Source organism: Salmo trutta, chromosome 1, assembly GCF_901001165.1.
Source record: "Salmo trutta chromosome 1, fSalTru1.1, whole genome shotgun sequence".
NCBI classification, from domain to species: Eukaryota; Metazoa; Chordata; class Actinopteri; order Salmoniformes; family Salmonidae; genus Salmo; species Salmo trutta.
The window spans coordinates 57,595,082-57,621,262 of record NC_042957.1 but is presented as its reverse complement, the minus strand read 5'-3'; the positions used below and the strand labels follow the sequence as shown (position 1 = coordinate 57,621,262).

The 26,181-nt window shown below is 42.9% G+C and overlaps 1 protein-coding gene across 2 annotated transcripts in view; it reads right to left on the bottom strand.

The window, feature by feature from the left end:
• Positions 1-5,504: 5,504 nt before the first annotated feature.
• LOC115202462 (transmembrane protein 104) overlaps positions 5,505-26,181 on the bottom strand; it is a 76,611-nt gene continuing 55,934 nt past the window's right edge. For both annotated transcript variants that reach the window (XM_029766628.1, XM_029766624.1), the window contains exons 9-10: positions 24,655-24,748; positions 5,505-9,320 (exon numbers count right to left, since the gene is read on the bottom strand). In XM_029766628.1, coding sequence (XP_029622488.1) covers positions 8,557-9,320; positions 24,655-24,748 — 858 coding nt within the window. In that variant the 3' untranslated portion in view covers positions 5,505-8,556. The remainder of the gene's footprint in view (positions 9,321-24,654; positions 24,749-26,181) is intronic.

Sequence of the window (26,181 nt, the reverse complement as noted above, 5' to 3'; positions counted from 1 at the left end):
TCGGAAGATAACAGCTCTATAAACACTCTATCGTGGTGCCCCGACTTTCTAGTTAATTACATTTACATGATTAGCTTAATCAGGTAATATTTATTACAGAGAAAGGATTTTATAGAATAGCATGTCATATCACTTAATCCGGCATAGCCAAAGACACGACAGTAGTGAGATAGGAGACAGCAGATAGGATTAACCTGTTTATAGCCACCTGTGTCCTGAATCCTGAACGGGTGTAATGGTACATAAAGATACCATCATGTGGTCTGTCTGTCATGATACAGAACACGCTTTCTACTTTCAATTTTCCCAAACATCAGATATTCCTCTACATGTATATGCAGTATTCCAGGCATGGATTAAACATCAATTTGAAACTCTCTACAGCCCAGCATGAGAGAAGCTATTCACACATTTTGGTATTCTATCTATAGTCTGTTATGATGCTGCTTTTGAGGAACCAGTGCAGACCGAATGAATATTGAGTACTGGGACAGTAGGCTGATAAAGTTGATTGATGATGAACAGCTGAAGGGTAAGGCAGATCACACAGACTCCTTAACATCCCTAAAACGTAAACAATATAGACTTAAGTAAATGGTGTTTGTGTTCCACTGTGGGTCCTGTAATGATCATAAATCAACCACTGAAATGTTTTCCAGACAGTGGCTCCTCTAGAATATTCAACCAGTGCTGGCTTCCTACCTATCGATGGAGAGAGAAAAAGGGAGAGCAATTTAAAAACAATTTAAGACAGGTAGCTGGAGAGGAGGGGTAATTTAGTTGGAACCTATTATCCCTACTATCGATGCCTGTCTATTCCCTTCCCGATGCTAGCCAATAAGAGCTTTTCACCACGCAGGGCTTGGCCATCGTCCCTAAAACACTTCTTCCAGTGTGACTTGAATCTCTCCCACAGACTTCCATTAAACCCACCGACTGCTGAGGCTCAGATACATGATACATACTGCATGCCATGAAAAGTATATTACTCTACTAATGAATACCCACTTTAGCAATTAAACTGTCTGTATTCAAAAGTTGACTATCATATAGGCTGGGTCGACACCGGAACAGGTTGTAATACCTGATAACCTATGGCCAGAATAACAAGAGTGCAGCATTTAGAGAATAGGGGAACCTTCTAGCCTCCAGCACCCTCCTGTTTGAATAAGGGGATCTTCTAGCCTCCAGCACCCTCTTGTTAGAATAAGGGGATCTTCTAGCCTCCAGCACCCTCTTGTTAGAATAAGGGGATCTTCTAGCCTCCAGCACCCTCTTGTTAGAATAAGGGGATCTTCTAGCCTCCAGCACCCTCTTGTTAGAATAATGGGATCTTCTAGCCTCCAGCACCCTCTTGTTAGAATAAGCGGATCTTCTAGCCTCCAGCACCCTCTTGTTAGAATAACGGGATCTTCTAGCCTCCAGCACCCTCTTGTTAGAATAAGGGGATCTTCTAGCCTCCAGCACCCTCTTGTTAGAATAAGGGGATCTTCTAGCCTCCAGCACCCGGTTGTTAGAATAAGGGGATCTTCTAGCCTTCAGCACCCTCTTGTTAGAATAAGGGGATCTTCTATCCAACTGCTACTACTGCTTTCTCTTTAATGACTTCCTCTGCTATGTCGGTTTGGGCACCTCTCCTAATACAACACCTAGACTAAGCCTCTCTAGCGTGGTATTGCCAGGTTGATCACATCCTCTCTTCCCCCAGGGTGTGGAGGAGAGAATGAAGGAGTGGAGGGAGGACAGAAGGTGACCACTGATAAGGAGCAGGTGGTACCCTCCTCTGTGACTCAGGGCTGCAGCAGTTCCAGTAGCAGAGAGCCCTGCCTCATGCTTCCCTGTGCAACCTACCTGGCACCCAGAATCATGCACCTGCCTGCTGCTCTCTATCAACGCTGGTTAAGACAGCAGATACATGATCAATAGGCTCCTCTCCCACATCAATAACATCATGATCAAAGACTACAACACAAAATTAAGTTCAGTGATAAAGATTGTGTTGTGGATGAAAACACGGTGGAATCAGTGCACAGCAAAGGGTACTGTGTGGTCAGCACAGCGGAAAATACATGGTCAATCAGCATGGATCAGGGGATCAGCTTGAGCCAGCCAGTTGAACAATCACTAATGCAGATCACATAATGAGTAGTGGCAAATACAGACAACTCTTCTGTAGGCCTATTGCATGTGTCTGAGGATGACTCATTATATTGTTAAGTGAGCCAGTCAAGGTATTGGGAACGGTCTACTTTCTAACTAACCACGTGTCACTGGCCCTGTGCTGGGGGAGTACTGATGAGGCCAATCAGGTCAGCCAAAAATCCTCATTTGATCCAATTAAAGCAGTGCAGTCAATTTCAGTAACCCCCCATACCCTTTTCCTTCCCCTCTTCCCCTCTCCATCCATCCAAACATGGTATAAATCATGAAGACATTAAATAAGCTGTGAATAAATTAAGCCAAGCAAAGTTTTAATTTCCAATTACAGCTCTACCCGCAAACACACACCCACATATAGTGCCTTCAGAATGTATTCACACCCCTTGACTTTTTCCACATTTTGTTGTGTTACAAAGTGGGATTCTTACATTTGTAAAAAAATATATATATGAAAAATAAAAGACAAATATATCTTCATTAGATAAGAATTCAACCCCCTGAGTCAATACATGCTACAATCACCTTTGGTAGCGATTACAGCTTTGAGTCTTTCTGGGTAAGTCTTTAAGAGCTTTCCACACCTGGATTGTGTTCGTTTCAAAATGTGAAATTGGTTGTTGATCATTGCTAGACAACCATTGCTAGACAACCATTCACTGTCTTCTTGGTAAGCAACTCCAGTGTAGATTTGACCCTGTATTTTAGGTTATTGTCCTGCTGAAAGGTGAATTCATCTCCCAGTGTCTGGTGCAAAGCCGACTGAACCAGGTTTTCCTCTAGGACTTGGTACTCAGTAAAGTGTTGTATTAGATTTGCCGCAAACATAAAGCTTTATATTCAGGACAAAAAAGTAATTGCGTTGCCACATGTTTTGCAGTATTACTTTAGTGCCTTGTATATTTTTATTCTGTACAGGCTTCCTTCTTTTCACTCTGTCAATTAGGTTAGTATTGCAGAGTAACTACAATGTTGTTGATCCATCCTCAGTTTTCTCTTATCACAGCCATTAAACTGTATAAAAGTCACCATTGGCCTCATGGTGAAATCCCTGAGCGTTTTTTTGAGTTAAGAAGGACATCTGTATCTTTGTAGTGACTGGGTGTATTGAGACACCATCCAACGTGTGATTAATAACTTCACTACGCTCAAAGGTATAATCAATGTCTGCTTTTTTAATGTGAGGCATTGGAAAACCTACATGGTCTTTGTGGTTGAATCCGTGTTTGAAATTCACCGCTCGACTGAGGGACCTTACAGACAATTGCTTGTGGGGTACAGAGATGAGGTAGTCAGTCATTCAAAACTCATATTAAACACTACTAAACACAATTTTTGCAACTAATGTGACTTGTTAAGCAATATTTTTCTCCTGAACTTATTTAGGCTTGCCATAACAAAGAGGTTGAATACTGACTCAAACATCTCAATTTAATCCATTTTAAATTCAGGTTGCAACACAACAATATGTGGAAGAAGTCAAGGGGTGTGAATACTTTCTGAAGGTATTGTACATAAAAGGCCAGAGGGTGAATTAAATGACGGTGCCGCAGCCCTGTCAAGATTGAAATTCAGCAGGAAGTTTTATTATGACCATAAAAAGAGAGATCTGTTGTCACTGTCAAAAAACTAGGGAGGATCTTCACACGAGACAGGGAGTGGAAAAACATGAAGTGATGCCAGGAGACCACACACATTCTCCAATGACACTGTCTTCCCAAACTCCGCCACCTGATGACAGGAGATAGATGACAGCGATAAAAATGACACAAGTTACACCAAATTAACATTTAACTAGTGATTCATGCATTCTAAACAGTCATCTGAATATGAAAAGGTAAACAGATAAACTGCTTAATAGCATTGTGAGGGATAGTTTGACAGTTGTATTTTGTCAAAACCAGGCCGTTCAAATTGGAAATGTTTCAAACCCTCATCTTCAAAGGGTTTCTAATGGAACATGATTGGTCTTTAGAAACAGGAAGTGAAATGTAAGTACAAGTGAATGTTTAATGAGAACAGAACTTCACCATCAAAGAGTTCATTTCAAACATCTGTTCTTTAATTAAGGTTCAAAAGGTCCAGACAAACAAAATGCTTTTATTTCCTTCGCGAAACAGAAACATAGGAATCATACAATTGAAAACATTTAGACTGAGCATTAATTTAATTCACATACAGGCAAAATCATTGAAAACCTTGTGCATCACAGTGAATTAAAGGTACTACATGTAACAACTCAACAACAAACCATCTCTTGTCAAATTGACTGGGGCCAGCAAATCTTGTCAAATTGACTGGAGCCAGCAAATCTCTTGTCAAATTGACTGGTCTGTGGTCGAATTGACAAGAGATTTGCTAGCCTCAGTCAATTAGACAGTGCTAAGCAATTAACCAACATTTTAGTTATCTTTCAGTTTTTAAACAACTTATTGATCGACCTTGGTTCAATTATTTGAATTCCATTTAGTTTTTTCTGTGAGTTCAATGGGCATTTTCTTACAGCAATTTCTCTAGAGATAAATCAGATCAAGCCCGAATTGTGCAATGTAGTAGGGAGTTGTAGTTTCCAACAGGCCAATATTCTACAAAGTTTAGCGCAGAAAACATGGTAATTAACTCCAATGACCACAATCCATTGCATTTGTATTGGTATCAGCAATCATACAATGTATTTAACCTTTATTTAACTAGGCAAGTCAGTTAAGAACAAATTCTTATTTACAATGACGGCCTAACCCGGACAACGCTGTGCCAATTGTGCGCTGCCTTATGGGACTCCCAATCACGGCCGGTTGGAATACAGCCTGAAATCAAACCAGGGTCTGTAATGACGCCTCTAGCACTGAGATGCAGTGCCTTAGACCACTGCGCCACTCGGGAGCCCTAAAAGTACCTTATTTACTTTGAAGAATCACAAAAAAAAGTGAAATATTTTATTAAAGTAATGTGAATAAATGATGGTTAAAAGATTATATGCAGTAAGGGGCAGTCTACCATCATGGGACTTTTATTCATTGTTTTATTCTGTGTTACAGCATTCAACCCACATAATGCATAGTTAATTCGTTTTTTAAATTTGCGAAAGCTAACCAACCTCAAAAAAACTCATTTCACAAGTGCCAGTCCATATTTTGTTGGCCAATAAGAAGGTTGCACCAATAGCATGCAAATTTTGTGTGGGCCCAATAAAAACATTTTGGAAAAAATATTGTGAAAAACTATCATTCCACTATTAAATGTTGATATATTAAGGAAATGTTCTGAAATTACTATGTTAATATTACATATATCTCTTTAATAATCACAAAACTGTCTCAAAGCCACAAAGACGAGGCGAACCCACACTTTAGAAGACAAGGATATCCCAGTTTATTTTGAGGAGACATTGGTTGTCAGTTAAATTAAGTGGCTTACATGCAGATCTTATCTGACAGGCTGCTTAAAACAAAGACGTGCCAGGAAAAACAACAGTCAACAAATTAATGGAAACAATAACCTCGCGAAAAAGGCACATTTCACAACTCCAAATAAGAGTCAGACATACGCATTTAAAATCTTTTCAAAGTGACACATACACTGACACACACAAGTATACACACAGACAAAACACTCTCAGAAACAGTTAATATTCGCTTGAAATCTTACTTCCCCAACCCAGTTCAAAGCATATTGCACATTTGTATTGAAAAGAAGATAAGAAGAGGAGTAACCATCCCACCCATCACAACCTGGAAGCCTTAAAGGAACAGCTGACTACTGGCTGCAGAATGTTGGAAGGAGCTGCATGCAGAAATGTAATGTTCACAATAATTACCAGAAGGAACCCAAGATTGAAGAGAAGGAACCCAATATTGAAGAGAAGGAACCCAATATTGAAGAGAAGGAACCCAATATTGAAGAAAAGGAACCCAATATTGAGAGAAGCAGTGTTACAGAAATAGTCAGCACTCTTTTTCTGTCCTAACACACGCAATACCAACAACATGCAGAGGTCTCTCATTCAATAGTCCTCAACAATACTGTACTGCCATCAATATGCTACAATGCATGACTATTAGTCTAATGCATTTTAAATAGTGTCAAGCTGTATATATTGATGGATTAAGAATACCATTGAAGACTGTTAGATAAATACCATAGTTATCAACCCTTATAAAAATCTTCATGATAAACCATTTGCAAAAGTCTACGTAAAACCCAAGGCAATTATGTGCAAAGTTGCAGGTGCAAACCATGAATGGTAATAAGCATTTCCCTTTTTGACCAGGAGTGTGCTCATCACAGGCAGCTAACGATACACTTTAGCTATTACTTTAGCACTTACATACTAAAAGAAAAGCACCATTCTAAATGTGACCGTGTAATATGGAACCCTACGCCACAAAACATGATTTACATTCCCCAACAACAATACTGTTTCAAAAGGTATGACTCCTGTAGTTGGGCTCCAAACTTGGATGACTATAATGGGACACATATATATATATATATATATATATAGAACCAGAGGACATGGCAATGAGGAGACAGAAGCGTATAATGTGGACATTAGCATGAGCAGAGCTCGGGGCAAAGAGGCTGTTTCCACATGTCTGGAAGTAAAATCTAATTAGTCGATCAAACTGAGCTACCAGGAAACTGTAATAAAACCTCAAGTAAAGAGCTGACAACAAATCAGCCAGCTGAGAAATTCTCGTTACGAGCGAGCACGAGACAGATGGTTAAAATCAAATCAAACTTTATTTACCACATGAGCCGAATACAACAAGTGTAGACTTTACCGTGAAATGCTTACTTACAAGACCTTAACCAACAGTGCAGTTCACGGTATGAGCAAACCAGTGATTGCAAAAAGAGATATACTGGGACTACTGTAGAGGAGTCTTTGTGGGCACAGTAAGCACCGTACCAGTTGGCTCCTGGTGATGTAGCCAACATAAACCTTCCTGTATCCATTGATAACTTTCTGGGGTCAAAGTTCAACAGAGAGCAGTCGGGTGCTGACATGGAGCTGATGAAGGGCTGATGATTTGGTGGTGAACAGTAAAACATGAGGGTGGTATGAGTAGAGTTTGAACTCAAGATCGGTCTCCTGATGACCAGGGACGGAGCTCTTCCATCAGGCCCATCAGTCAGTGATCTGTCATGGACAAAGGTTCATTGTTCATAGGGAAGACAAGGAGAACTGAGGCAGAGCCACCAGTGAGGAATGTAGAAATGCCAGCCATAATAAACTGATTATCGCAGATTAATTTAGCTTGCCTTTTTCACCATCCCAAGTTCATTTTAAAGCCGCATTAAAGTCTCTCTGCATTGCCATTAGCAACAGGAGCGTTGAGTTAGTTGTCAGGTTCTATTTTTCCTCCACTGAGCTCTATCCATAGTTTCAGCATATTCTGTCTTTAGCCACAACACTGTTTCTGAAGGTCCAGAGGAACACTGACACCTCCCTGCTCTATCCTTCCTTCAGTTATTTTGGATTTAAAATGAGGCATTTGGAAACAAGTTGACCAGCTCTTTGTATATGCTTAAAAACAGTGTTGTGTAGTGCAATACCTTGCTAATACAGTCTTTGATCGTTCAGCTTGTATTTTTCTACAGAGGGACACTGGAACAGAGTGAACAAGGTCCTCTTCCTTGTGTTCCTACATACGGTAGCAGCTTTCATACAATCACTAGATATTTGGTTTCTTTCCACAAATGGTATAGATTACTCTTAAAAGGGGTGATCTGCAGTTGATATAATTAATAAATGTATGTGCCCATTGATTCTTGAAGAATATAACTTCTAAATGCCTCATCCGCTTAGTTCAACTCTCACAACTGATCAGTACCTATAAAATAAGCTTGTTGTACTGCAATGTTGTAAACAAAGTAAATGTAAATAAACACTATATAGCCAAAAAACATGGTTCAAATTATAATTGTGATATCATGGAAGGCTAGTCCTTGCATGCATAGCTCGGTCTATGAATTTGATAATGGTTTACATCTCCAGCTCCAACCTCAAGCTTTTTACCGAAACAGGGACTGTTTGAAAACAAAGTAAATGTAAATAAACACTACATAGCTTTAAAACATTGTTAAAACTATCATTTTGATATCATGGATGGCTAGTCCTTGCATGCATATCTTGGTCTATGAATTTGATAATGGTTACATTTCTCCAGTCCCATCCTCAAGCTTCTTACTGAAACAGGGGTGGGGAGGACACTTTATAATTGTTTCAACTGCTGATTACCGCTGTAATTAAAAGGGTTTCCCATGCTACAAGAGCAGCATAAAAAGGCACACTGTTCGACCTGTACCAAGTTCAGGAAGGCCTCAGGTAGAGAGAATATAGAAATACAAGACACCCACACAGAGAAACCGGTCTTTCACAGTCAGTCAGTGTCCTCATTTCTTGGTGTCCTCCAGGATGATGTTGGCTGTGACAAACATGAGGCAGAAGGTAGCCCACACCACTACAAACCACACCCAGAAGGTGTGGCGGAACGGGGACCGGTGCTTGTTGACCTCGTCCGTGCCCAGCATAGGCACCAGGTGGCGCCGGCCGTAGTACACCAGCAGGGCGGGGATGACGTACTGGATGCCCGTGCCAGCGTAGGCGCCCGTGATGCCCACCAGGGATTCCAGGTTGTGGGTGCAGAAGGCCACGATGATGGGCGGCACCAGGGTAATGAGGGGGAAGACGATGCGGTCAACCACCCAGGGGTAGGTGCCCCCGTCGCGGTGGAAGAGGGTCTTCCAGTTGTTGCGCAGCGTGACTGCGATGATGGGGAAGTTGGTGCTGATGGTGAAGACGGGGAAGAGGCCCAGGAAGTAGCGCAACGCGGGGATGTCCAGCACGTCACAGTTGTCAGTGAAGTTGAGGGTGTACATGTCGTGCAGCAGGGAGCTGTCAAAGCAGAAGATGGCTGTGAAGGAGAGCAGGCCGTAGAAGCCAAGGATGAGGACATAGTCACACACCACCAGGGTTCCCACACGCCTCTTATCAGAGATGGGCGTCACCAGGGAGGGCAGGGAGTGCTGGCACATGAAGGAGTAGACACACACTCCAAACAGGTTTGGCACCCCAGAGATCTGGGCCATACGGGGGCGGCCTTCGCCCCGGTCTTTACCAATACGGATCAGAGCCAGGATAATCATCATGGTGAACGCTGAAAGACACACAGAAAAACAGCAGGTGCTGGAGTTAAGTGATGTGACAACACCAAAACAAACAAGTAGTGTGTGTGTACGACATTTCAAAAGGTAACATCAGCTCCCACAGAGGGACTGTTATAGCCTCATGCAGTTCAAATCAAGGCTATCTACTAGGAGAGTTGAAAGGGAAGCTTTTACGGTAAAATAAAGCTCAAATTTCCTTTCATTTGTGTTACGGGAATTTTCAAATCCCAATGATAATAATTAACAATCAATAAGCCTTGACTAATCCCCAAGGTTTGTAAGACACTGGGTTAATAATAATAATTAGGCAAGGACTCAGCATTCTGCAAAAGGTCTGTACAGTTTATTCAGAGAACGTTCTAAAGTAAAAAATTAGGACTCAGTCCTTTTATAATACACACATATTCCTATCTTTAGACCACTCCCTGCTCAAACAACCAGTACCTTTCCACTCACCACAAAGAACCATAAAACTTGCCACATTCTTCAAGGCTTTCACCTCCCCTCCCCCTTTATGAACCTCTTGGTTTGAAACCCTCCCATGTTTTTCCATGACCTACTCTACAGCTTCACTCGGTTTACATCCCTACTAAACAATATAACCTCAAAGGTTTACAATCCTAACCGATCTCCCCATATCCTGATTTTATCTTCCCACGATTCTCAAACATATCACCCTATTCTATAATTTCAGAGTGGAACAGTTAAGCCATTTTCCTAACACATACAAATTATTCTAACAATTTTACAATTTAGACCAAATCAAACCCATATTTTACTTGGTTGCATGCAAACTAAAACACAAAAATCCTCAGAGTAAAGTATAATATGTAAAAAGCGAATTAAATTGTAAGCTAAATATTGGCCAAATCTATAATACACCTACATCATCTCATGACAACTGTAATAGGATTGGCCGAGTAAAGAAATGACACAACGAGGCATTTAAGGATACAGATAATAAATATCCATTTTTATGACATTCGACTTCGGGTCACCGGGTTCACATTATTGCATATTTCAGATGCCAAACTGTGATCTGGTGCATGCCAACTAGGCAAAGCCACACACTGCTTAATCCCTGAATGCTTTTGATGGGTTCAGATATTGCAACATCCCCGAGGTCAGATTAGGGCCAAACCTCTGTGATAATCCCTTTATGTAGCACTCCCCTAATCCACCCCTACCTTTCATTATAGCACCACTGTTTTTAAAAATACATTTTAAAGGGCAAGCCTTCTACCATTGCTAATCTGAAAGCGATTAATGTTGACAAGGCAAGATCGTTTAGGCCCTAATGGGCTGTGGGAGAGTGCTGAGCTGGCCAGGACGGACACATAACTCAGCTTCCTCCTCTGTCCTAATGCCTGAGCATTGCCATCCAGGTAGAAACACAAGCCAGCATCAGTCAGCTGACTGCAGAAACAATATGCAGTCCATCTAGTTATGAACTAAACTCCCACCCATCAAAGGACAGAAGGCTTTATGCCTCATGAGGATAATACTGAAACTATCCCGCAGGCAAAGACTACAGCCTATAGGAATGCTATGCTATGGATTATATACACAGTATGTGAAGGCTCTCTGACTCTCAGTTCATCCAACTCAAAGTCAGCAGAGGTTGGAGCCTGGGTGGTACAAAATGCGTCAGCGTCTCCACCTCATACTGTTTGCGCAAAGGCCATCCCCAAATCGATTGGTGCGACTGCCTCTCTGGCTGTTGGGCTGGGCGTTACTAAATGAGAGCTTTAAGCATGGATGCCAGTCTTGTTAAAGGCTCAGAGTCCTGCCTGTCCCCCCCATCCCCTCCCTCCCATCTCCTCACCTTCCCAAACCCAATCAGGCCATTAAACAGAGAATCAGTCACAGACGCACTCCACGGTTCATCACACTCACACGGGGTGACGTTCAGAACGCACATTGCTTCACTACTCACCCCACTACAACGCACCACTAGTATCCCACTTCAAAACACACCCACACAGCACTGTGTAGCTATGCAGGTTAGAGTAGAGCCAAAGCTCTCTTGCACTTGCCGGCAATATCTCAGCATCCATCTGGGCCCAATTGCCAGGAGAGGTAACCCATCAGTGTCAGGGGGGAGGATGGATTGGCTCTTTAGATAGGGCCTGAGTGAGGGGCCAGCAGATTACCAATTCATCTGCAGCTACTGGGGCGGTGGGAGGGGGTATAGGAAGGAGACAGGGGTGCCACCGGCAGCCTCATCCTCCTTCAAGGTCTCTCACTAGCATCAGGTGTGGTCGGGACAGGAGTGTAGTCCTCTGCTCCAATCCTCCACTGTTTTAGGGGCTTTTACACTCTTCAGGGCACAGGTGAAATATTCCAGAGCTAGCAAGGGGGGAAAGGGGCTGGGAACGTGGAGTTTTAATCTGCCCCTATTAATCAGGTACTGTGTGCTTCTGCCGTGGCACTTTAATGTATGTCAGGGGGATGAAATGCTTCATTCCAATTACAAGGACAAAATGTTCCGAGGGGGGGTGGGGGAAAACTACCAATGACAGAGGTAGTAGGATAGCTAACAAGTAGTGGGATTATGCCTTTGGAGAGAACAAGCTGAAATAAGACAAGAGTTGTTAACTAACAGGCTAAATGCAAACATCTTAATTTAACTAATGTGATTACTTACTCATCTTAGAATAGGACAGAATACTCTTAAAAACAAGTTTTCCCTTGTGCTTTGTGTGGACTTAGTTTGGGGTGGACACTGAGATAAAGATGCCCAGCAGTGGCCAAAGCCCCAGACCTGATGAGGATTAAAGCTCAGAGAGTCAAGATTTAATGGATATCTGGCCTACATCCAGTGTCAACATTGGCTCAAGACAGGAGAAGCAGGCCAGAGCAGAATCCTGTTTTAACACAGTCTATGTAGAGAATGGGCAGTGGATGGGCAGTGGACCAGCACTCAAGGACATCGGCAAATAAGAGCAAATAACACCTTCACAACAAGTATAATCCCCAAAGACATCACGTCAAAGCATATGGAAAAACTATGCAGATGAGGTCAACACTCAATGTGCCAACATGGGCCACATTGGGACTCAGCTCTGAGAATACAGTATGTACTGTAGTGACTTTGTCTTCGTATCTTCATCTGACTGGACATGAGAGACTGTCAGTGGGGATAGTTATCAGCTGTCCCTCTCACTTCAGGCATCGAACACAATGTGCTGTATGACAGTCTGCCTGCTGTACTCTCCCTCTCTCTCCCCGAGAAGTAATGTACATCCGCTGTGTGTGAAACAGCCATCAAAAGGAGCCGTCCCGCTGGTCATGACAGAGGACGGACAGCGGGAGACGCTTCTCCTCTATTCCCTGACATTAACGGTAACAGGCTATACAGGAAGGAACATGGGCGGAGGGCATTTAATTAAGAGAGTCTTATAGGACGGGACGCCACGCACGGCTAGTGTACAGATGCTTAACCTTCACCAGAGCAACACGTCTTTTCTCTGCCAGCAAGGCTGAAATGTGAGTTTGTCGTGGTGCAACAAGCACAGTGATTCATCACACTCCCCTCCTATCCCCTCGGTGAGGCCCATGGAAGCCTGGAGGAAAATGGCACTGGTATTTATGTTACAGTCTTCTTCATCTTGATATATCTGCCTCTGATGCCGCAGCCCAGTGCGCTCCTCTCGGCAGGGTTTGAACTGTAAAACCCCTGGTGACGCGGTCAGTGACTGGCTCCTTTATGAGGGAAGGGCCACGCTTTAAAAAGCTGACAGAGAACTTTGCTCTTTTCCCACCGTACGGCGGCTCAGGCTAAGGTTGGGACAAGGAGGCTCGGCATCGCGCCTCAAATTGATAGTGAATGGCAAAAAGGCATTGCGGCTCCGCGGGTATCAACACAGGCTGATCAGACAGTGTGAAGGGCAGGGAGAGTTTGGGGGAAAGATCTTTTTTTAACCATGACTTTCAGGTCAGGATGCATCACATGGTATTAGAGTGGAATGACATTGGCAGCGATCTTTGACACGGCTCCATTTTGAGCAGGTATACTGAAGCGGCTGAATGGAACCCACCCAAATAACTGGTGCTACCTTCTGGGTTATAGATCGGGAAGCCATAGCCAGGTCACAACTTAAATAATTACTTTGGCAGCTGCTTGACAAACACACGTCTGTGACAGAGAACAAGTGAGGTTCAAAGGTAAACAACGATCTGTAAAAAAGCATAGTCGACCCTTCTACTGTAGTTCTGTCCCCTAAAGTTGGAGTGATAGAGAATCTCTCTATGGCTCTGATCCTAACTATCATGCTTTAGTGCGCATTAAAGACAAGACCTCATTTGTCTTACTTAAGGCACTGAACTAACTCCTCTTATCTTTGAAAGAGATTGAAAGTCGATCAGATGAAAGAACTGGACACTAAGTAGAACAAAGTACATTTTGATAATGTACTCATTCATCATGCTACACGAGATAGGGCAACCATGTGTGGGTTTTATAGTACTTGGTGCAGCCTTACCTATGAATCTCACTGTTTTATCTGTCTAACGGCGAAGAATAGGAGGAACTCTGATCACTAGGGGGGCTTTAGAGGCACGGGGACAGTGTGTCTGGAGAGAAAGTCCAACGCAGTTAGTCAGATTACAAGCCATTGATAATAGCATAGAGCCAGCAATAAATAAAGTCATTGCATCATAAATTCACAGCAAATTAAATATTTTTCAACCGCCGTAATGATAAAAAAATATATAATAAGAATTATACATTTTACATTGCATCTTTGGGCCATATTACTCTCCTCCCTCTATAGGGCAGTGTCATTGACTTCCTGATGGAGTCTACTCTGAAGCACTCATTTTATCCTCCTGGTAATCCTCAATCAACAATGGACACTCCTTCTTGCCTCTCCATCGATGGACACTCAGGTGAAAAACTAATTCATTCAGATGGGATGAGCCATTTTCTTTGCAGAGATATCTCTGATGATATGGTGATTACCTGAACTTCTACATTAACACTCTCTGCTCTACACGCCTGTCTGCGGGTTGCACTCGTCACACGGCATCGGGGAGGGAAGTGCATTGTGTAGGTGTCAAACAGTCACATATCACATCCACATAACTGCTACCGGTGACATATAGCACTTCAATGGGGATGGCAATGACCTTGTGGGGAATGCTTCAACTTAAACACCCCCCAGAGGAGGCACTTACAGTTGTATCTCCAGCGGTAGTAAACAAAACGTTTGCGGTTAAGCCAAGGTTGGCCGGCACTCTCAACCCCCCAAGGAGCTGTAGAATACAGTATCTGTGGAAGAGAGACTCCTCTTCAGCCGCTGCCCTGGGACGGGTTTCCTTGATTTCATTAAGGAGCACAAAATGACTTCAGGTGAGGAGCTTTGAAGCACACCACTGTTCTGATTTTGTGAGTAGTACACTCACTGTACCAATGCTTTTGCGCTTGATGTGGGAAGCAGAGTCTATAATAACAGTTGACAGGTCAAGGGCTTTTCATGTGCTTTCATCTTTCTGACATTAAAAGACATACGGGATATTATTCTAGCAAAGGCTTTGACAGTAGATAGGAACATTACTCTCTACTGGTATACAAACTGGCCTCTTGCTGCTTCCATTCCCTAATAGATTAAAATCCAAGTCCAACTCCAGCAGCACTCCTTTGCAGCAATCATCCCATCATTAATTAAAGGGCAATTCCACCACTTTTCAACCTCACATTCATTACCTCCAGCACCAAATCAGTGTTTACATAATTTGTGAAAACAGTGTTTCTATGATCTGTGGTTAAAACAATAACAAAGGACATTCTCTCATTACAGGGTAGGATTAAAAGTTTCAATAAAAAAAAAAAAAACTGATTTTCAAAACCTGCAACATGTATCTAGCCAGAGGGAGGGTATTTTCTTGCTCCCCACGTCACCACGAATCTCATAGTGTTTAAAACATTTTAACGTTATTTATTTCTATAAAACATAGAAATGCACAGTTTTCACATATGTAGACACTCGTATTGTGCTGGAGATAATGAAAATGAGTTTGAAAAGTGGTGGAGTTGCCCTTTAAACGAGGTGCTACATGATGAGACCACTTGGTTGAGTCTCAGTGGTAATGAGCAGCTCTGGCAGTTTGCCTGATTTCTAGGTTTGCAGAATCTTTTTCTTCAGATGTTTTTTGGTGATATCCTATAATGGCATAGTCTTGGTTATCAGAAGCAGGGGGACAGGACAGCCACGGCATGTGTGACAGCTGGTGATAATGGCCTGCTTGCCTGGCTACTTCGAGACAAGCCCTGTGATCAGCGTGTGCAGTACCGCAGCAGGGCTGCCATTTAGCACCCCATACAGCAGCTCAACTCCACAGGGCAGAGCAGAGTTCAACTCCATGACATTATCTACAGTTTTCAAGAAAACATCAAATTAGTCCAATCACTCAGCCGTGCCGCTGCAAATTGCACATTAGGCCAAAGATAAGAAACAAAATGCACCTACATTCTTTACCATAAGGCTGAGCTAAGCTACGCTCCAAACGCTGGGATCTTGAAAACACATCCGCTTGAGGCTGCCTTGAGGTCAGGTCCCCCCCCCCCCCCAGGTTAGCTAAAATACCCATCTAACAGTAATTAAACATTCAGTGGGTGGTTACACCAGGTTAGCTAAAACACCCATCCAACAGTAATTAAACATTCAGTGGGTGGTTACAGCAGGTTAGCTAAAACACCCATCCAACAGTAATTAAACATTCAGTGGGTGGTTGCACCAGGTTAGCTAAAACACCCATCCAACAGTAATTAAACATTCAGTGGGTGGTTACACCAGGTTAGCTAAAACACCCATCCAACAGTAATTAAACATTCAGTGGGTGGTTGCACCAGGTTAGCTAAAACACCCATCCAACAGTAATTAAACATTCAGTGGGTGGTTGCACCAGGTTAGCTAAAACACCCATCCAACAGTAATTAAACATTCAGTGGGTGGTTGCACCAGGCTAGCTAAAACACCCATCCAACAGTAATTAAACATTCAGTGGGTGGTTACACCAGGTTAGCTAAAACACCCATCCAACAGTAATTAAACATTCAGTGGGTGGTTACACCAGGTTAGCTAAAACACCCATCCAACAGTAATTAAACATTCAGTGGGTGGTTGCACCAGGCTAGCTAAAACACCCATCCAACAGTAATTAAACATTCAGTGGGTGGTTACACCAGGTTAGCTAAAACACCCATCCAACAGTAATTAAACATTCAGTGGGTGGTTGCACCAGGTTAGCTAAAACACCCATCCAACAGTAATTAAACATTCAGTGGGTGGTTACACCAGGTTAGCTAAAACACCCATCCAACAGTAATTAAACATTCAGTGGGTGGTTACACCAGGTTAGCCAAAACACCCATCCAATAGTAATTAAACATTCAGTGGGTGGTTGCACCAGGTTAGCTAAAACACCCATCCAACAGTAATTAAACATTCAGTGAGTGCAGAATATAAATGTATTTTTCAAATAATTTATTGAGCCTAGAAAGCTTGGTTCATGATGCAATGGACGTACAAGGCAGACAAGATATGAATAAAGCAAATTCTCGTCTGCTTCTGTCTTCAATATCAAATCCTGTTCAGGTCTGACATTTTTTTCAAATGAGACAAACGTAAAATGTTCAAAGCAAGTTGTGCATTTGACCTCTAGTATTCCTGCCGATCAATGACGAAACCCTAAGAAAGAGAGTAAACTACAACCCCAGACTGCTGTTAAAAATACATTCTAGAAGCACCGTCTTACATTCTCATTCCTCCCTCACCTCCCTCTCAGACAAGGAAATGGAGGCGACGACGACAACACGGTGAGGTGAGCGGGGGACGGAAGTCAACAGTCATGATTAAGGGCTTAGTTATCAGGATATTGAGCTCCAACTGACCCCGGGCAACACCACAGCAGAAGACATCCTACAAGTTTTCCCCTAATCACCTCCTAGAAATTGTGTTCACTATCAAAACAAAGGTCTCATTACAAAATGAAACACCAAACACACATACTAAAAAGGATCAAGGAGAGGTGCCCAAAAACAAATAGGGAAAAAAGCTGCCCACATGTATTTCTCTATATATCAAAACTCAACAGAGATGTGAGTAAAGGACTAGGATCTGAGCTCTGTTTATGTTTTGTTTCTGAAAGAGAAGTGTCAAACTAAGACTTCTACACCTGCATTGCTTGCTGTTTGGGGTTTTGGCTGGGTTTCTGTACAGCACGTTGTGACATCGGCTGATGTCAAAAGGGCTTTATAAATACATTTGATTGAAGACATATTTTCAATCTGAACAACTCCGTGGTTGTGTTGACTAAAAGTAATGTCTGTTGTGACAAGAAAAGGAATGATGCATTCCAATCTGGAGTTTTCCTTTAATGCAATTTTCAGGACTTCTGAACTGTGCTGATGTTGGGAAGTTCATGAACGCCCAGCAATATTTCAACATTCCCCGTGAGACGCACTCTACATTAGCCTCTCTGGGCAAACTCTTAGGTTCCGCTCAATCAGCCACTAGTAGAATTCCCTCCCTGACCTTCAAAAACAAATACTACCCTCTCTCTCTGCTTGAAATGGCAATAGGTAGCTGTAACGCTCCCTGGTTACTCCCTAAACCAAGACAATGGGATGGACTGGATAGGGATCCACAGATCACTGTGGCCTGTGGTTTCAGCTATTCATTTCTCCAGAGAAAGTAACAGCCCTAGTTCATTTCACAGCCTCTTTTCCTATTGAGCTGGAGGACACTCCACACAAAGCTGGCTGGGGTGGTGGTATAGTTCACCATGTCTAGAAAAACAAATGTGATAGTGGGAGGACAGTGTTCTCAGAATGCATGATTTCTCCATTCCCAGCATACAGTAGGATCTATATGCCATGGCTGTAAGGGTAATAAATAGCGCCACGGAGGCTCTTCACCTATCCATCCATCCCTGTGGAGACAGAAGCGGGGTGATTAATGCTCGTTTACCGAGCTTGGTGCCTTTCCGCCCATTCCTCTTCACTCAAAATCAATTAAAGTGTCAGCTCTTAACCCTTCTCCCGGTCTGCTGTCGAGTGCAGATAATGATCCCCCTCTTTCTCTTCACACTGTGCTGCTAGAGAGGATGGGGACAAGGTAACAAGGCAGCAAGCTTTATCTATTCACATAACTCACCCAATGGAGATGGGTGAGCACCTACGGGAGTTCATAGACTGGGTGCAGTATGTGAGCGATATAGTCATTCAGCTAAGAGCCTATGAGGTCATCAGTCAACGGAACTATGACATTAAAAGATCGGTCGGTGAACCGAGTATAGAGTAGTAGAAGTAATAAACAGGAACACAAATGGGAAACGCAAATGAAAAACTACACAAATAGTTTCTAATTGCTCCAGCGAAGTGGGACCATGGACGGAAGCAGCTACAAGCAGAGTGATGGGATCACAACCGGGACAGGAGATGGAGTTACAAGAGGGCTACACATATGGACTACTATGTCCACTATGTAAGTCATGTCCTCAGTGGGGAAGACAATAAGTGTGTAGTGAGCTTGGTTGGACAGGGCTTCAACACATCTCGCCTAACATTCCCCACACTGCTCTGCACTCCTCATCCACCACCATCATCACCCTGCACTCCCCCATAGGGCATCATGGGTGAGTGGAGAGGTAGGCAGGGGAGCCTGGCCGCCTGGCCCCTTGTCTAGGGTGAGTAATGAGTATGAAAGAGAAGGGCCATGAGAAAAGAATGGAGATGGAAGTGGCTGAACGGGGGACATAACTACACAGGTATCAATATCTGGTATCTTAGAAGACAAGAAAGGATCTGATAGTGGTGGAAAGTCATTCAATCCGGCAAATGCAGGTTAATGTAAAAGTGAAGAGAAAGGTGACTAACATGCACAGACAGTTTGCTATAATGCAGTTATATTAAAAGGATAACTGCATACTGGTTGGCACTAGAAAAAAAGGAAAAGCTCAGTAGTACCAATTGCTTATTAAAATATGTGTTGTCAATAGGTGAGAATCCTGTGAATAATGTGGTTTGATGTTGTGATATGGTTTCAGAGTGACAAGAACATTAATATAATTGCTGTCTAAAAACGTATCATACTGTACTACAGAGTCATTATCGAAATCATTTGACTGAAAACCAAAAACCCTGGAGGACTTGTTACGAGTTTCAAACATATCTTAAGACATTCTCAGTCTTCTCATAAAAAAAGAAATATTCTTACACTTGAGGGTTTTGTTTTGTTAGTGACGCTTCATTAACATTAATGAGGATCTGTTGTTCATGTTTTTTGGGGTCTTTAAGGTGCAGAGAAGGAATCATAGGATGATTCGAAGATACCTGGTACATGAAGGTGTAAAACCATGGACCTAATCCAGAGATGTATTCACAGTGCATACTAATGACATTCTTAAAACAATCATGAATCCCATCATCGTGACAGAAAGAGGTTTACTATTAGTTTCATTATATCGTTAAGTTGATATTAAATTCCTCCCTTCAGACCAAAGCTTTGCTAAGTCAAAACCTTCGCTAAGACATAAGCTATGCTACAGTACACGCGTATGCATTCAAGTCCAACAACGTGTCCAATTCAGCAGCTTCAGTGGGTGAAAAGAGTGGAGCTAAATCAGAGTGAGGAGAGGAGTCAGAGGACACGTGATAAAATGGATAACAGGTTAAATGAATCACTCCCGAGTCCCATTTTCTTGCTGCAGGGCAACGATAAAGTACAGTATCTTTAACAGGACAGACAATCAATGCCTTGAGAGCATAACACATCCTCTTTTACCACAAGGCCCTCGAAATGACCACATACATAATCAAAATCGCTTTTAAATGGGAAACGTTCGAGGAATTGGAAAACATAGGTTACCTCAGAAACATTGAACTGGTGCCAGAGGCTGTAACTTTGAGAGAAGGACAGCTAAAGATTGTATAAAATGACCCAATAACAGTCATGGAGAAAAAGACCCAGAATACATTCTGGCTGACGATGCATTGGCTTGGTAATCAATTATTTGCCTTGAAGTGGTACCCTTTGTGCTGAACCCACTCGCTCTCTTTAAGTTTACGGCCAGAGCGTCATGCCATAAAAAACAAATATATACACACACTGAACAAAAATATACGCAACATGTAAAGTGCTGGTCCCATGTTTCATGAGCAGAAATAAAAGATCCCAAATATGTCCCATATGCACAAATAGCGTATTTCGGTAAAATGTTGTGTACAAATTTGTTTACATCCCTGGGGACAATAAAAGGCCACTAAAATGTGCAGTTTTGTCACAATGCCACAGATGTCTCAAGTTGAGGGAGCATGAATTGGCATGCTGACTACAGTAAATCCTCCAGATCTGTTGCCAGAGAATTGAATGTTAATTTCTCTACCATAAGCCGTCAGCATGTAGAGAATTTGACAGTACGTCCAACCGGCCTGTAACCATGCTAGCCCAGGACCTCCACATCTGGCTTCTTCACCTGCAGATCTTCTGAGACCGGATGAAACCCGATTTTAACTGTACCGGTCAGATGTGTGGACAAGCGGTTTGCTGATGTCAACATTGTGAACAGTGCCCCATGGTGGAGGTGGGGTTATGGTAGGAGCAGGCATAAGCTACAGACAACACAATCACATTTTGAATGCACTGAGATACCATGACGAGATCCTGATGCCCATTGTCATGCCATTCATCTTCCGCCATCACCTCATGTTTCAGCATAATGCACAGCCCCATGGCGCAAGGATTTGTACGCTTCCTGGAAGCTGACAATGTCCCAGTTCTTCAATGGCCTGCATACTCACCAGACATGACACCCATTGAACATGTTTGGGATGCTCTGGATACGACTTGTACGACAGCATGTTCCAGTTCCCGCCAATATCCAGCAACTTCGCACAGCGGAACAACATTCCACAGGCCACAATCAACAACCTGATCAACTCTATGCGAAGGAGACGTTTCGCGCTGCATGAGGCAAATGGTGGTCACACCAGATACTGACTGGTTTTCTGACAACTCCCCTACCTTTTTTTTAAGGTATCTGTGACCAACAAATGCACAGCTGTAGTCCGTGTCATGTGAAGTCCATAGATTAGGGCCTAATGAATTGATTTCAATTGACTGATTTCCTTAACTTTTGGGCTAGGGGGCAGTATTTTCACATCCGGATAAAAAACGTACCCGATTTAATCTGGTTACGACTCCTGCCCAGTAACTAGAATATGCATATAATTATTGGCTTTGGATAGAAAACACCCTAAAGTTTCTAAAACTGTTTGAATGGTGTCTGTGAGTATAACAGAACTCCTATGGCAGGCAAAAACCTGAGAAGATTTCATGCAGGAAGTGGCCTGTCTGACAAGGTGTTGTTGTTCTTGCTTCTGTTTATTGAAGAGTCAGGATCTTAGCTGTAACGTGACATTTCCTACGGCTCCAATAGGCTCACAGAGCCCGGGAAAAACCTGAACAATGACGAGGCAGCCTCAGGCTGAAACACATTATCGCCTTTTCCAAGTGGCCCATCAGAGGACAATGGAATTAGGCGCGTGCCCGATTCGACCCCGTGCAGTATTTTCCTTCGGCTGTTTACCTAATTGCAGATTCCCGGTCGGAATATTATCGCTTTTTTACGAGAATAATGGCATAAAAATTGATTTTAAACAGCGGTTGACATGCTTCGAAGTACGGTAATGAAATATTTAGAAATCTTTTGTCACGTTATGTGCCATGCGCACGACCGTTATTTAACATTGGGCTAGTGTCTAGAACGCACGAACAAAACGTCGCTGATGGAACATAACTATGGATTATTTGGGACCAAACCTACATTTGTTATTGAAGTAGAAGTCCTGGGAGTGCATTCTGACGAAGAACAGGAAAGGTAAGACCATTTTTGTTATAGTAAATGTGATTTTGGTGAGTGCTAAACTTGGTGGGTGTCTAAATAGCTAGCCCTGTGATGCCGGGCTATCTACTCAGAATATTGCAAAATGTGCTTCATCCGAAAAGCTATTTTAAAATCGGACATATCGAGTGCATAGAGGAGTAATGTATCTATAATTCTTAAAATAATTGTTATGCTTTTTGTGAACGTTTATCGTGAGTAATTTAGTAAATTGTTAGTAAATTCCCCGGAAGTTTGCGGTGGGTATGCTTTTTCTGAACGTCACATGCTAATGTAAAAAGCTGGTTTTTGATATAAATATGAACTTGATTGAACAGACATGCATGTATTGTATAACATAATGTCCTAGGTGTGTCATCTGATGAAGATCATCAAAGGTTAGTGCTGCATTTAGCTGTCTTCTGGGTTTTTGTGACATTATATGCTAGCTTGAAAAATGGGTGTCTGATTATTTCTGGCTGTGTACTCTGCTGACATAATCTAATGTTTTGCTTTCATTGTAAAGCCTTTTTGAAATCGGACAGTGTGGTTAGATTAACGAGAGTCTTGTCTTTAAATAGCTGTAAAATAGTCATATGTTTGAGAAATTGAAGTAATAGCATTACAAAGGTTTTGAAAATCGCGCCACAGGATTCAACTGGCTGTTACGTAGGTGGGACGAATTCGTCCCGCCGGTCCCATAGAGGTTAAACTGTAAATAAGTGAAATCTTTGAAATTGTTGCATGATGCGTTTATCTTTGTTCAGTGTATTTATGTGTTACCGAATGGAGTAACATTTTTCCATTTGCCGGTTGTATTTTTTATTGCGCATCCAATTACTCTTGAGACCTTTGTCAGTGAGCTCTCTCTTTCAGGGTTGGATAGGCTAGTATAGCCAGACAAACAAGCCCTAACGGTTTAGCAGGAAATCTAGTACAGACAGATGCTCTTTCTGTGTCAAAATGAGACTAGAGAAACTGTAGAGACAGGGTGGAGAGGTCAGACAGGCTATGCTGCCCCTGTCCTGATAACAGAACCACATAAATTGCCAGAAAACTCTTCAACAGGAATTTCAGAAGGCAAAATCAGTTGAATACTTCTTTAGACAGCCACTTGCCTTTCCTCATTTAAAAAAAAAAATAAGAGCAGTACTTAAATTGATCAATTAGGTTAGGTCTCCAGTGTTAATTCCTCTGAGATGAGCTAAACATTAGAAACGTACCTAAACTAAAAAAAAATAAGATAATTGTTGACACTAGAGATTTAGGACTCAAGCATGCTGTCTAGCCCATTCATTTTTCTTCAGCCGTCTGTTCCTCCTAAACTTCGGCCCATAATGTTTTTCTTATAGGATTTAAAACGGTCTCCAACCCTGTGTTTGATGGCTGCATAAACCCCTCAGCTTTCAGTGCCCTATGCTTTAAAGGCAGGCCATCTATCCCCATGCTCCGTGGCACCGGTGCAGTAAGGAAACAAAGAGCTGCCACTGCGGCCATTTTGAATCATTAGCTGGTACTGTAGAGAGGCCTGCAGAGGTGACACAGCCAATCAATCACAGGTAGAGCCAGGGGAGGGCGGGGATATAAAAGGGAGTGGGAGGGGTGTAGCCAGAATCCCAGGGTACTTTGTAGATAGCCAGATAATGGACAGTGTGTGTTGTTTATGTGCACGCAACTGTGTGTGTGTGTGTGGGGGGGTGTGTGTGTGTGTGTGCATGTGTGTGCGTCTGCCCTGTGTGTTGTTGTGGGTGCCAGTAGTATGCCCACACGGGGGTGGCGGCAGAGCCATGATTCAGTAGTGTTGTGATTTTAACAGCAGGTCCAGGACGGGCGGTTTATTTTCGTCCGTCGCCCTGTGAGTGACGGTCCAATCAGGCCTGGGACGGGCTGTCAGACCTGTCAGGCTGAGGGATGAGAGGAGATGGGAATCAGGACACGGAGCGGGACTGCCGTATGATCGACGGACCCAGGCACAGGAGCCACAGAGAGGAGAGGGGGAAGGAGAGGAATGAAAGAGGGAGAAGAAGAGGAGGACTGCTCCTTCCAAGGTTCAGACCGTCAGCCAGGTGGAATAAAGTGTTTTTTTTTCTAAAACATTTGCAACAGTGACAAAGAGCAATCTGGGAGAAGGCGTGAGACCGTGACCCGGGGATAATGGAGTGTGATATTTAATGGAAGGAAAGACACACCCTCCATCATGCAGACAAACTTGGAAGAGATAATGCACATTAAAGCGCTTCCTAAATAAATACCCATGACAGATTTACCGTTTCGATAAAGTTCCTGGGAATTTCACAGCTTGAATTGCTCTACCTAGAAAATAAATTGAGATCCACATTTAATGTGATTATTTGAAGATGCGTGCCTTGAGTCTGTCCAGAGCAACCTTTATCAGCCTATGGTGTTTGTATACCTTAAGGTAAGATAGGTTAGTCTTACCGATCCAGCGCATGAGTGAGGTGAGGATCTGGAGGTATTTGGTCTTCTGAGCATCGAAGAAGACGAAAGGGCCCAACATCACAGTGAAGATGCTCTGTAGAGAGGGAGGGATCATCTTAAAACACATTGGAAATCACTTTATACAACATATTCACAAACCAGTGTGTGTTTGGGTTGTGTTTATACTTCCACAGCATGGGAAATAAATGACAAATGGTACAATTGGATTTTTCCAAGATGAAAATAGAGATATAACTCTGTCTCATGAGAACATGAGGCTATTTATTCCCTTTCCACCCAATATACACCAAGATGCCAAACCCCCAAATAAAAAATGTAAGTTGAAATTCTTTGAAGCCATCATAGTACCGATTGCCTCATAACAAAGATGGGTCTTATCGAGAGTTGCAATCATCAGTAGCATCAGCCCCCTCTCTCTATTCCCCATCTATCCCATTCTCTCTGACAATCCCATGTCTGATAGCAGAGGTTGAGTGACGTGTGATCTCAAGGCCAGTCACTTCAGTGGCATGTCATCTGAAGAGGAGCCTGCAGGGTAGAACTCACACAGTCAGACACAATAATCTCTAACAGGGCCTGGGGGGTGAGAGCTCAATCAGGAGACCAAAGTGGGGACACAAAGACAGAAAGATACAGATGGAGAAATGTTCCACTCAGAAAACTGATCTGCTCCAGTCACTCTCCATCTCCAGGACCTCTGACCCCCCATGAACCTCCCTAATTCAACCCTTAGCTCTCCCCTTCCCTCTGTGCTGTATTTACAGGGTGGGCCCATGGGTTGTGAGGGCAGGACACAGAGGTCAGTGTTGGTGACATAAGTGTGAGACAGGACAGAGAATGTAGACAGCCTATACCTGCACAAGGAGGCCATCCACTGGGGACAGGGAAGGGTACAGTGCTGGCTGAATGCTAATGCCAATGACGCAACAGAGTGAGACCAGCCGACAGGGAAGGGTGGGACCAGACTCATTTAAGACCTTATTATTTCCAGAATTATGAAGAATTGTGAATCCCACGTGTCAGGAGATGAAAGTGCTGAATAGTACTTAATACAAGCTACGGGTGACTGCTACAAATCAGTGCAGAATTCCCGAAAATGTACTACATCTTGGAGCGACAGACATAAATTTGCAATACTCATTCATGTGTAATGGAGGAGGCATTATGGAAAGTGTGGAGTGTCCTAAAGAAGGTTAAGTCGTTAACGGTTGAGTGACAGTGAGACATATTTCAGCGCTGAATGGTCAGTGGTGTCTGGGTCTGCCTCTGGACCTGTGGTATGAGACAGTCTAACGTGCCATACTTCATCCTCCAGCCAGACAACAGTCCATCACAGGCCTGATGATACCTCCCATCCATCTGCCACCACGTGATAGACTGCTACCACTCTTGGCCTGAGAAGACATGGTACAGTGCGGGAAAAAAGTATTTGATCCCCTGCTGATTTTGTACGTTTGACCACTGACAAAGAAATTATCAGTCTATAATTTTAATGGTAGGTTTATT